Source organism: Aegilops tauschii, chromosome 2 (assembly GCF_002575655.3).
Source record: "Aegilops tauschii subsp. strangulata cultivar AL8/78 chromosome 2, Aet v6.0, whole genome shotgun sequence".
NCBI lineage: Eukaryota > Viridiplantae > Streptophyta > Magnoliopsida > Poales > Poaceae > Aegilops > Aegilops tauschii.
This window is the reverse complement of record NC_053036.3, coordinates 500,424,496-500,437,527: the sequence shown is the minus strand read 5'-3', so window position 1 is coordinate 500,437,527 and position 13,032 is coordinate 500,424,496. Positions and strand designations below refer to the sequence as shown.

Below are 13,032 nucleotides of genomic sequence, written 5' to 3'. Positions count from 1 at the left end.
CCCAGGAAAGTTGATAGTTGGCCGACACCCGTTGTTTCGGACAAGCCGTGGAGTGTGAATGTTGGTGGAGGGGGAGTAAAAACTTTACCTTTCTGCGTGGGAACCGCCTATAATGTATCTAGTATGGAAGATATTGGGAACTCTTGGTCGTTATGTTGACAATGAAAGCATACCTCTCAAAATTATTTTCATCTCTGTTTTTGCTTCGAGCTCTGGCACCTCTGCAAATCCCTGCTTCCCTCTGCGAAGGGCCTCTTTTACTTTTATGCAAGAGTCAGTAGTATTCCTTCTCATTCCAACCTACTCTTTAGTTGGCAAGCATCATGTGATGGAAAGATCTAAGCATATATGGACATTCAAATATATTTGAGCATGAATTATTATTGTTGACATTACCCTTGAGGTAAAAGGTTGGGAGGCAAAATATTAAGCCCCTATCTTTCTCTGTGTTCGATAAATACTATTTGTTCTAAAAATATGCTTTGAGTGGTAGCAATCATGGAAGACTAAATGATAGTTGCGTATGTGAACTTTGCTGAATCAAAGCTCTGACATAGAATCTTCCTGAAAATAAGATGAATTGTAATTGTTTGATGACTGATAACACGGTTTGTTAGTTTTCAAGAAAGTTTATGATCTATACTTTAACATGTGAATAGCTTGTTACTTGATCATGAGAAGCTTTATGAGATGAGCTACTGTTATGATATACAATGATGCTAGAAAAGGTGATTGAAATTATCATTGATCAAACTTGTGCACATGCTAGCATTCACACTTCATAAATTCTTTCTTTTTATCATTTACCTACTCGAGGACGAGTAGAAATTAAGCTTGGGGATGCTGTTAGGTCTCCAACGTATCTATAATTTATGAAGTATTCATGCTATCATATTATCTGTTTTGGATGTTTATGGGCTTTATTAAACACTTTTGTATTATTTTTGGGACTAACCTATTAACCCAGAGCCCAGTGCCAGTTTCTGTTTTTTCCCTTGTTTCAGTGTTTTGCAGAAAACGAATATCAAACAGAGTCCAAACGGAATGAAACCTTTGGGAGCGTGATTTTTGGAACGAACGTGATCCAGGAGACTTGGAGTTGAAGTCAAGGAAGCTTCGAGGTGGCCACGAGGCAGGGAGGCGCGCCTGCCCCCTGGGCGCGCCCCCACCCTCGTGGGCCCCTCATGGCTCCCCTGACCGACTTCTTTCGCCTATATATATCCATATACCCTAAAAATATCGGGGAACAGAATAGATCGGGAGTTCCGCCGCCGCAAGCCTCTGTAGCCACCAAAAACCAATTGGGACCCTGTTCCAACACCCTGCCGGCGGGGGGGGGGGGGATCCCTCACCGGTGGCCATCTTCATCATCCCGGCGCTCTCCATGACGAGGAGGGAGTAGTTCACCCTCGGGGCTGAGGGTATGTACCATTAGCTATGTGTTTGATCTCTCTCTCTCTCTCATGTTCTTGAGGTGATACGGTCTTGATGTATCGCGAGGTTTGCTATTATAGTTGGATCTTATGATGTTTCTCCCCCTCTACTCTCTTGTAATGGATTGAGTTTTCCCTTTGAAGTTATCTTATCGGATTGAGTCTTTAAGGATTTGAGAACACTTGATGTATGTTTTGGTGATCAACTTGCGGGTTCCGTTTGTGAACTTATGCATAGGGGTTGGCACACGTTTTCGTCTTGACTCTCCGGTAGAAACTTCGGGGCACTCTTTGAAGTTCTTTGTGTTGGTTTGAATAGATGAATCTGAGATTGTGTGATGCATATTGTATAATCATGGCCGCGGATACTTGAGGTGACATTGGAGTATCTAGGTGACATTAGGGTTTTGGTTGATTTGTATCTTAAGGTGTTATTCTAGTATGAACTCTATGATAGATTGAATGAAAAGAATAGCTTCGTGTTATTTTACTACGGACTCTTGAATAGATCGATCAGAAAGGATAACTTTGAGGTGGTTTCGTACCCTACAATAATCTCTTCGTTTGTTCTCCGCTATTAGTGACTTTGGAGTGAATCTTTGTTGCATGTTGAGGGATAGTTATATGATCCAATTATGTTATTATTGTTGAGAGAACTTGCACTAGTGAAAGTATGAACCCTAGGCCTTGTTTCAACACATTGCAATACCGTTTTCACTCACTTTTATAAATAGTTACCTTGCTGTTTTTATATTTTCAGATTACAAATACCTATATCCACCGTCCATATTGCACTTGTATCACCATCTCTTCGCCGAACTAGTGCACCTATACAATTTACCATTGTATTGGGTGTGTTGGGGACACAAGAGACTTTTAGTTATTTGGTTGCAGCGTTGCTTGAGAGAGACCATCTTCATCCTACGCCTACCACAGATTGATAAACCTTAGGTCATCCACTTGAGGGAAATTTGCTACTGTCCTACAAACCTCTGCACTTGGAGGCCCAACAACGTCTACAAGAAGAAGGTTGTGTAGTAGACATCACTCAACGCGGGCACCAAATAACAATTACTGAGGTCTACAACTAATCTCGAAGGTAGATGTAGAGGTAGCGTGCCGACGGCGATCACATCGACCTTGGAACCATTCCCGACGCGCATCGTCACCTCGTCCTTAGCCAATCTTCGTTTATTCCGCAGCTCCTGTTTTTAGTTACTAATATTAGCAACTAAACCGGTATCAAATACCCAGGGGTTACTATGAACACTAGTAAGGTACACATTGTTAACCCACAAAGTATAGGGGATCGTAACCGTTTTCGAGGGTAGAGTATTCAACCCAAATTTATAGATTCGACACAAGGGGAGCCAAAGAATATTTCAAGGTATTAGCAGCTGAGTTGTCAATTCAACCACAACTGGAGATTAATTATCTGTAGCAAGTAATCAGTAGCACAGTAATATGATAGTTTTGATAGTAGTGATAGTAGCAATGGTAACGGTAACAGTGATAGCAGTAATTTTGTAGCAAGTGTAACATTGATGACAGCAGTAGTAACTTAGTAGGAACACTATAAGATAAATTCGTAGGCATTGGATCGGTGACTTGTTGGATGATATTCACCATGTGACAGTTATAACCTAGGGCGATACAACACTAGCTCCAGTTCATCGATATAATGTAGGCATGTATTCCGTAAATAGTCATACGTGCTTTATTAAAAGAACTTGCATGACATCTTTGTCCTACCCTCTCGTGGCAGCGGGGTCCATATTGGAAGCCTCCTTTTAATAGAGAATCGGAACAAAGCATTAACACATAGTGAATACATGAACTCCTCAAACTACGACCATCACCGGGAGTGGGCCCGGTTGTTGTCAATCCGGGGTTGCCGGATCATAACACGTAGTAGGTGACTATAACTTGCAAGATCGGATCTAAAACATGAATATAATGATGATAACATAAACGGTTCACACCTGAGTTCATGGCACCCGGGCCCAAAGTGACAAGAATTAAGCATAGCAAAGTCATAGCAACATCAACCTAAGAACATAGTGGATACTAGGGATCAAGCCCTAACAAAACTAACTCGATTACATGATGAATCTCATCCAACTCCTCACCGACCAGCGAGCCTAGCTACGAAGGAATTACTCACTCCCGGTGGGGAGCATCATGGAATTGGCGATGGAGAAGGGTTGATGATGACGAAGAACGAAGATCCCCCTCTCCGGAGCCCCAAACGGACTCCAGATCTGCTCTCCCGAGGAAGAACATGGCTTGGCGGCGGCTCCGTCTCATGGATCATGATAATTCTTTCTCCCTGATATTTTTCTCCGAAGATAGGATTTTATAGCGTTGGAATCGGGGTCTGCGGGGCCACCAGGTGGGGAGAATCCACCTGGGCGCGCCAGGAGAGGGGGGCGCGCCCTGGTGGGTTGTGCCCACCCAGGTGCCCCTCTCTGGCAGGTCTTGGCTCCAGAAATTCTTATTATTGATATAAAAAATCTTCGCAAAGTTTCCTTCCATTCCGAGAACTTTTATTTCTGCACAAAAACAGTACCATGGTAGTTCTACTGAAAACAACGTCAGTCCGGGGTTAGTTTCATTCAAATTAGAGTCCAAAACAAGAGGAAAAGCGTTAGGAAAAGTAGATACGTTGGAGACGTATCACACATCAATAACATGTATATCAAATATACCTTTGTTCACTTTGCCATCCTTCTTATCCGCCAAGTATTTGGGCAGTTCCACTTCTAGTGACCATTTCCTTTGCAGTAGAGGCACTTAGTGTTGGGGAACGTAGTAATTTCAAAAAAATTCCTACGCACACGCAAGATCATGGTGATGCATAGCAACGAGAGGGGAGAGTGTTGTCCACGTACCCTCGTAGACCAAAAGCGGAAGCATTATGACAACACGGTTGATGTAGTCGTACGTCTTCACGATCCGACCGATCCAAGTACCGAACGCACGGCACCTCCGAGTTCAGCACACGTTCAGCTCGATGACGTCCCACGAACTCCGATCCAGCAGAGCTTTGCGGGAGAGTTCCGTCAGCTCGACGATGTGATGACGGTGTTAATGATGCTACCGACGCAGGGCTTCGCCTAAGCACAGCTACGATATTACCGAGGTGGAATATGGTGGAGGGGGGCACCGCACACGGCTAAGAGATCAATGATCAATTGTTGTGTCTCCAAGGGGTGCCCCCTCCCCGTATATAAAGGAGTAGAGGAGGGGGAGGCGGCCGGCCAGGAGGAGGGCGCGCCAAGGGGAGTCCTACTCCCACCGGGAGTAGGATTCCCCCCTTCCAAGTTGGAGTAGGAGAGGGAAAGGAAGGGAAGAGGGAGGAAGGAAAGGGGGGGCCGCCCCCCTCCCAATTCGGATTGGGCTTGGGGGGCGCGCCCCCTCCTTTGCTCCTCTCCTCTCTTTTCCACTAAGGCCCAATAAGGCCCATATACCTCCCGGCGGGTTCCGGTAACCTCCCGGTGCTCTGGTATATTCCCGATCTCGCTCGAAACCATTCCGATGTCCAAATATAGTCGTCCAATATATTGATCTTTACGTCTCAACCATTTCGAGACTCCTCGCCATGTCCGTGATCATATCCGGGACTCCGAACTACCTTCGGTACATCAAAACACATAAACTCATAATACCGATCGTCACCGAACGTTAAGCGTGCGGACCCCACGGGTTCGAGAACTATGTAGACATGACCGAGACACTTCTCTGGTCAATAACCAATAGCGGAACCTGGATGCCCATATTGGCTCCTACATATTCTACGAAGATCTTTATCGGTCAAACCGCATAACAACATACGTTGTTCCCTTTGGCATCGGTATGTTACTTGCCCGAGATTCGATCATCAGTATCTCAATACCTAGTTCAATCTCGTTACCGGCAAGTCTCTTTACTCGTTCCATAATGCATCATCCTGCAACTAACTCATTAGTCACATTGCTTGCAAGGCTTATAGTGATGTGCATTACCGAGAGGGCCCAGAGATACCTCTCCGACAATCGGAGTGACAAATCCTAATCTCGATCTATGCCAACTCAAAAAGTACCATCGGAGACACCTGTAGAGCACCTTTATAATCACCCAGTTACGTTGTGACGTTTGGTAGCACACAAAGTGTTCCTCCGGTATTCGGGAGTTGCATAATCTCATAGTCATAGGAACATGTATAAGTCATGAAGAAAGCAATAGCAACAAACTAAACGATCATAGTGCTAAGCTAACGGATGGGTCATGCCAATCACATCATTCTCTAATGATGTGATCCCGTTCATCAAATGACAACTCATGTCAATGGCTAGGAAACTTAACCATCTTTGGTCAACGAGCTAGTCAAGTAGAGGCATACTAGTGACACTCTGTTTCTCTATGTATTCACACATGTACTAACTTTCCGGTTCATACAATTCTAGCATGAATAATAAACATTTATCATGACATAAGGAAATAAATAATAACTTTATTACTACCTCTAGGGCATATTTCCTTCATCTTCTCCATCACATCATTCTCCTAATGATGTGATCCCGTTATCAAATGACAACACATGTCTATGGTTAGGAAACCTTAACCATCTTTGATCAACGAGCTAGTCTAGTAGAGGCATACTAGGGACACGGTATTTGTTTATGTATTCACACATGTATTTAAGTTTCCGATCAATACAATTCTAGCATGAACATAAGCCATTATCATGAATAAGGAAATATAAAATAACATATTGCCTCTAGGGCATATTTCCTTCAGTCTCCCACTTGCACTAGATTCAATAATCTAGTTCACATCGCCATGTGATTAACACTCATAGTTCACATCGCCATGTGACTAACACCCAAAGAGTTTACTAGATTCAATAATCTAGTTCACATCGCCATGTGATTAATACCCCAAAGAGTACCAATGTGTGATCATGTTTTGCTTGTGAGAGAGGTTTAGTCAACTTGCCTGCCATATTCAGATCCGTATGTATTTTGCAAATTTCTATGTCAACAATGCTCTGGATGGAGCTACTCTAGCTAATTGCCCCCACTTTCAATATGCATCCAGATTGAGACTCAGAGTCATCTGAATTGGTGTTTAAAGCTTGCAACGACGTAACTCTTTACGATGAACTCTTTATCACCTCCATAACCGAGAAATATTTCCTTAGTCCTCTTAGGTAGCTAAGGATCATTTTGACCGCTGTCAAGTGATCTACTCCTGGATCACTATTGTACCCCCTTGCCAACCTCATGGCAAGGTACACAACAGGTTTGGTACACAGCATGGCATACTTTATTGAACCTATGGCTGAGGCATAGGGAATGACTTTCATTCTCTCTCCATCTTCTGACGTGGTCGGGTTTTTAGTCTTACTCAACTTCAGACCTTGTAACATAGGTAAGAACCCTTTCTTTGACTGATCCATTTTGAACTTCTCCAAAACTTTGTCAAGGTATGTGCTTTGTGAAAGTCCTATTAAGCGTCTCGATCTATCATTATAGATCTTGATGCCTAATACATAAGTAGCTTCACTGAGGTCTTTTCATTAAAAAAATATTATTCAAGTATCCTTTTATGCTATTCAGAAATTCTATATCATTTCCAATCAACAATATGCCATCCACATATAATATTAGAAATGCTACAGAGCTCCCACTCACTTTCTTGTAAATACAAGCTTCACTTCAAGTCTGTATAAACCATATGCTTTGATCACCTTATCAAAGCGTATATTCCAACTCCGAGATGCTTGCAACAGTCCATAGATGGATCGCTGGAGCTTGCACACTTTGTCAGCACCTTTAGGATTGACAAAACCTTCTGGTTGCATCATATACAACTCTTCTTTTAAGATATCCATTAAGGAATGCAGTTTGGACGTCCATTTGCCAGATTTCAAAATCATAAAATGCGGCAATTGCTAACATGATTCGGACAGACTTAAGCATCGATATAGGTGAGAAAGTCTCATCGTATTCAACCCCTTGAACTTGTCAAAAACCTTTTGCGACAAGTCGAGCTTTGTAGACAATAATATTACCATCAGCGTCAGTCTTCTTCTTGAAGATCCATTTATTCTCTATGGCTTGCCGATCATCGGGCAAATCCACCAAAGTACACACTTTGTTCTCATACATGGATCCTATCTCAGATTTCACGGCCTCAAGTCATTTGTCGGAATCTGGGCTCATCATAGATTCTTCATAGTTCGTAGGTTCGCCTTGGTCTAGTAACATGACTTCCAGAACAGGATTACTGTACCACTCTACTGCAGATCGTGCTCTGGTTGACCTACGAAGTTCAGTAGTAACTTGATCTGCAGTTTCATGATCATCATCATTTGCTTCCTCTCTAATTTGTGTAGGCATCATGGGAACGGTTTTCTGTGATGTGCTACCTTTAAATTCGAGAGAAGGTACAATTACCTCATCAAGTTCAACTTTCCTCCCACTCACTTCTTTCAAGAGAAACTCCTTCTCTAGAAAGGACCCAAACTTAGCAACAAAGATCTTGCCTTCGGATCTGCGGTAGAAGGTGTACCCAATTGTTTCGTTAGGGTATCCTATGAAGACACACTTCTCCGATTTAGGTTCGAGCTTATCAGGCTAAAGCCTTTTGACATAAGTGTCGCAACCCCAAACTTTAAGAAATGACAGCTTAGATTTCCTGCCGAACCACGGTTCATACGGTGTCGTCTCAACGGATTTAGACGGTGCCCTATTTAATGTGAATGCAGCTGTCTCTAATGCATAACCCCAAAACAATAGTGGTAAATCGGTAAGAGACATCATAGAACGCACCATATCTAATAAGGTAGGTTTACGACGTTTGGACACACCATTACGATGTGCTGTTCCATGTGGCGTGAGTTGTGAAACTATTCCACATTGTTTTAAATGAAGGCCAAACTCGTAACTCAAATATTCGCCTCCACGATTAGATTGTAGAAACTTTATTTTCTTGTTACGATGATTCTGCACTTCACTCTGAAATTCTTTGAACTTTTCAAATGTTTCAGACTTATGTTCCATCAAGTAGATAGACCCATACCTACTCAAATCATTTGTGAAGGTCAGAAAATAACGATACCCGCCGCGTGCCTCAACACTCATCGGACCAGATGCATCGGTATGTATTATTTTCAATAAGTCATTACCTTGCTCCATTGTTCCGGAGAACGGAGTTTTAGTCATCTTGCCCATGAGGCATGGTTCGCAAGTATGAAATGATTCATAATCAAGTGATTCCAAAAGCCCATTCGCATGGAGTTTCTTCATGCGCTTTACACCAATATGACCTAAACGACAGTGCCACAAATATGTTGCACTATCATTATCAACTTTGCATCTTTTGACATCAATAATATGAATATGTGTATCACTACAATCGAGATTCAAAAAGAATAGACCATTCTTCAAGGGTGCATGACCATAAAAGATATTATTCATATAAATATAACAACTATTATTCTCTGATTTAAATGAATAACCGTCTCGCAATAAACAAGATCCAGATATAATGTTCATGCTCAATGCGGGCATCAAATAACAATTATTGAGGTCTAAAACTAATCCCGAAGGTAGATGTAGAGGTAGCGTGCCGACGGCGATCACACCGACGTTGGAACCATTCCTGACGCACATCGTCACCTCGTCCTTAGCCAATTTTAGTTTATTCCGCAGCTCCTATTTCTAGTTAAAAATCTTAGCAACTGAACCAGTATCAAATACCCAAAGGCTACTACGAACACTAGTAAGGTACACATCAATAACATGTATATCAAATATACCTTTGTTCACTTTGCCATCCTTCTTATCCGCCAAGTATTTGGGTAGTTCCGCTTCCACTGACCATTTTCTTTGCAGTAGAGGCACTTAGTTTCAGGCTTGGGCCCAACTTTGGGCTTCTTCATGGGAGCGGCAACTTGCTTTCCATTCTTCTTGAAGTTCCCTTTCTTTACCTTGCCTTTTTTCTTGAAACTAATGGTCTTGTTAATCATCAACACTTGATGCTCTTTCTTGATTTCTACCTTTGCCGATTTCAACATCGCGAAGAGCTCGGGAATCATTTTCGTCATCCCTTGCATATTATAGTTCATCACAAAGTTCTAGTAGCTTGGTGATAGTGACTAGAGAATTTTGTCAATCACTATCTTATCTAAAAGATTAACTCCCACTTGATTCAAGTGATTGTAGTACCCAGACATTCTAAGCACATGCTCGCTAGTTGGGCTATTCTCCTCCATCTTGTAGACAAAGTACTTGTCAGAGGTCTCATACAACACTCGTCGGCGAGGCCCGCCGCAAATGTTGTTATACACCTGTCTAGCAAGGGTTGTCTTACCTAACCCACCAGTTCCAATAGTAGAGACAACTTTGACCTGATTTGTAGATTCACCTCCCTTATCAATCAACAACCTCACAAGCTCGTCTCTTGGGGGATCGATTTCGACAAGATCTGATGCATCATTATATATTGTGCAAAGTCGTGGGTCAAAGGTTAAGGGAGATTTCAATGGGGGGGGGCATTGCCCCCCAGCCTTGGACAGATCGGTGAAGAAAAAAATAGATGAAAATTTAGCCTTTTGCCCCCATGTGTTCACATTTTATCTCCCCCACCCCACTAGAAATTATGGCATAGCTCAAGGAAGGAGAACGGTGCCGGAAGACGTCGCCTTTGGAGTGGCCGCCGCGGCGGCCAAGGGTTTCCCCCGGAAACACGCCCAGCCACCAGATCCGCCCGGTGGAGCACCGGGGACGATGACCGCAGCCACCAGAGGGCAGGGCCGGCACGGATCCGAGTAGATCGGGGTCGGGGAAGGGTCTTCTCCAAGATTTGCCAGCAACCACCGCGGGGATGCCGGACCGCCGACGACAGCCACCCCCCCCCCCCCCCCGCCGCCCACACGGCCAGGGAGGTAGCCCACACAACAATCGTCGGCGAGGCCTGCCGCAAAGGCCACGCTGCGCGCCATCCGTCGGAGCCGCCGCCCCGGGCGCCGAGGCTCACCAGCAAGCCGGATCCGCCAGATCCCCGTCGCCACCTTCCTAGGTGTCACGCACCCGCGCCAGCGAGCACCTCCGGTGGCGGCGGAGGGAGAAGATGGGGAGGGGGAACGCGGCGGCGGCCTAGGGTTGGCCCTCGGGTCGCCTCAGAGGAGGCGCCGCGAGGGAGGGGTTTCCCGTTCCAAAGTCCAATGTGTGATGAGACTTGGTGCTAGCCTCTTTAATTTGCTCTTGATGTCCTTGACATCCTTGATGATCTTATGACGAGTCTTGATGTTCAATATGTTTTTCTTGATTTTGCGAAGAATCTCCTTGAAGCTTTCCGACTTAGAGCTGGACTCATGGGATTGCAAGAAAAATCTGCTAGGATTCCCGAAGATACTAGGCCTCCTTCGGTCCATGGGATTGGAAAATCATGGGAATAGAAAAGTCAAAGAGAATGAGATGACATGTATCTCAGTTCCTATGGAAAAGAGATGTCACTTGGTTCATAGGATAAGAACTTTTTTCATCAGGTCTAAGCTAATGTTTTTTTCCATCGAAATGTGAAGGATGGGAATCAATGTTACATAGGAACAAAATCTATTCCTACAAACCAAATGGCTCTTTAGGAAATTTTCCTTTAGAAATCATATCAATACAGAATTACTACAAAACTCCTACAAACCAGGTGTTCGGGATAGTTATCAGAAAGCAAAAGTTGAATATATATTTTCGGAAAGCCCCTTACACTGTTACACATATCGATTTATTACCACTACAAATTAACACAATGACAAATACAGTAGCAAGTAGGACTATCAGTATATCACACACAGATAACTCAAGCGGCACATACACATTATTCACAGATCTGTACATCCCAACAACACTTGATTTACAGCCCGCAATTGTTCCTCATATCTCAACACCGTCACGGATAATCTGGAGCCAGATTCCCCTGAACACCTCCGTGATTACTCCATGGTACTCCCTCGAGTTGAACGACAGATAGCAATCAAGGAGGTCCCTCAGAGCCTCTGCTCCACGCATGTCGGTCCCGACGATCATCTCCACCATGCTCTCCCTGAAGTCCTTGTGCGGGTCCGTCGACGCCACCACGACGGCGATGCTCCTCCTCGCGCTTCTCCGGCGAGCAGTGCACCTGGCGCTAACTCTGCCACAGCCACTGCTGGATAGACGAAGCCTTCTGCTCCTGAGCCTCGGCGAGCTCGGGCACGTACTGCTCGCGGTCGTGCTGTGGTGCGCACTTCTCGACGCGATCGGCGCTGGCCTTGTGCGAATTGGACGTAGTTGCAAGCCTTGAAAATCGTCGACGACGGCGGCGGCGGCACTTCTCGATGATGGTGACTGATGACGATCGTTGGGGAATCGGATGCTTGTTGCCCTTGGGCTGAGGCAGAGAGGAGAGAGACGCAGCTTCTCCGGTGGCATTTTCTTTGCTTGTAAGTAGGAGGAGTAGGATTGGTGAGGGGGTAATGGAAGAGGTTTTGGGGTGCTGGCTCCATGGCAGTAGTAGTGGCTTGATGATGATCTCCTTGGTGTTCTTGTAGCTGTAGAGCTTCTTGGTTGGCTTGGCGGTCTGGGTCTCTTCATGTCCCTCAGCTTGTAGAACCAAGAGTTTGGCACGAGATGGGACAGTCTGAACCTGTAATGGCTGCCCATCTCTCCTCTCTCTTCCTCTGTTCAGAGCATTGGTGTCTTTGAACACTGCATGTGATCGAGCTCTATCTATCTTGTAAGGAGGGCATGATAACTGGCATTGGCAAGTGGATGTGGGCAGATGGTTCTGGCATAAACAAAGGATAAACCGGTGAATTAAGAAATGAGCAAAGAGGTTAACACATGCCTACCATTGTACCAAGAACTGGTCCAACAAGTTCGCTTCCATTGAAATTAATTTGAGCTGTCAACTGCTTTGCAATGGCAACTGGATGTGATCAGATGCTTCTGGTATAGAAAAGTAAAACTGGCGAATTAAGAAATGAGCAAAGAGGTTACACATGCGTGCCACTGTACCATGAATCAGTCCTGCAAGTTTGCTTTCCTGGAAATTAACTTGAGCTGTCAGCTGCTTTGCACGCGGTTTTAGTGCTGTACCGATTCCATCATTATGTGATTGTAGTTGCAATGATGGGCAGTGATCATGAGATTGTGTACATAATATAAAGTGTACACTAAGTTCATACACGATTGAAAGTGCTAAGAAAATCATATATGGCCCCAATGATTCTGCCTGGTTTGCTAAGTAACGAACATGATATGCTTGTTACCCCGCAAAAAAAACATGATATGCTTGTTTACTTGGGTATGTTCTCCAACAAACTTATGGAATTACAGAATGTTATAGAATAGGGCGAAGTTTGTGAGTGAGGGGGTTTGGAGCTCGAGCTCCATCGCGCCTTTTTTAAAGTAGGTGCTGCAATTTCTGTGTTCGGACCCCGCGTCGCCTCCTCTGGCGACTCGGGGGAAACCCTAGTCGCGCCGCCGCCGGCCACTCCCCACCCCTCCCCCTGCTTCACCGCCGCCGGAGGGAACGCAGGCGAAGCCGTGCGTGACCCAGGGAAGGCGGCGGCGGG

The 13,032-nt window shown here is 44.7% G+C and overlaps 1 protein-coding gene across 1 annotated transcript; it reads right to left on the bottom strand.

Moving 5' to 3' along the window:
- Nucleotides 1–11,147: 11,147 nt before the first annotated feature.
- Nucleotides 11,148–12,219, bottom strand: LOC109740424 (transcription repressor OFP1-like). The gene has a single exon (XM_020299489.4). It carries the CDS (start codon nt 12,116–12,118, stop codon nt 11,351–11,353), a length of 768 nt encoding a protein of 255 aa, XP_020155078.1. The 5' UTR covers nt 12,119–12,219; the 3' UTR covers nt 11,148–11,350.
- Between the last annotated feature and the right edge of the window lie 813 nt (nt 12,220–13,032).

Coding starts and splice junctions, on each gene's coding strand:
- LOC109740424 (XM_020299489.4), bottom strand. CDS start 12,118: ATGGGCAGCCATTACAGGTTCAGACTGTCCCATCTCGTGCCAAACTCT.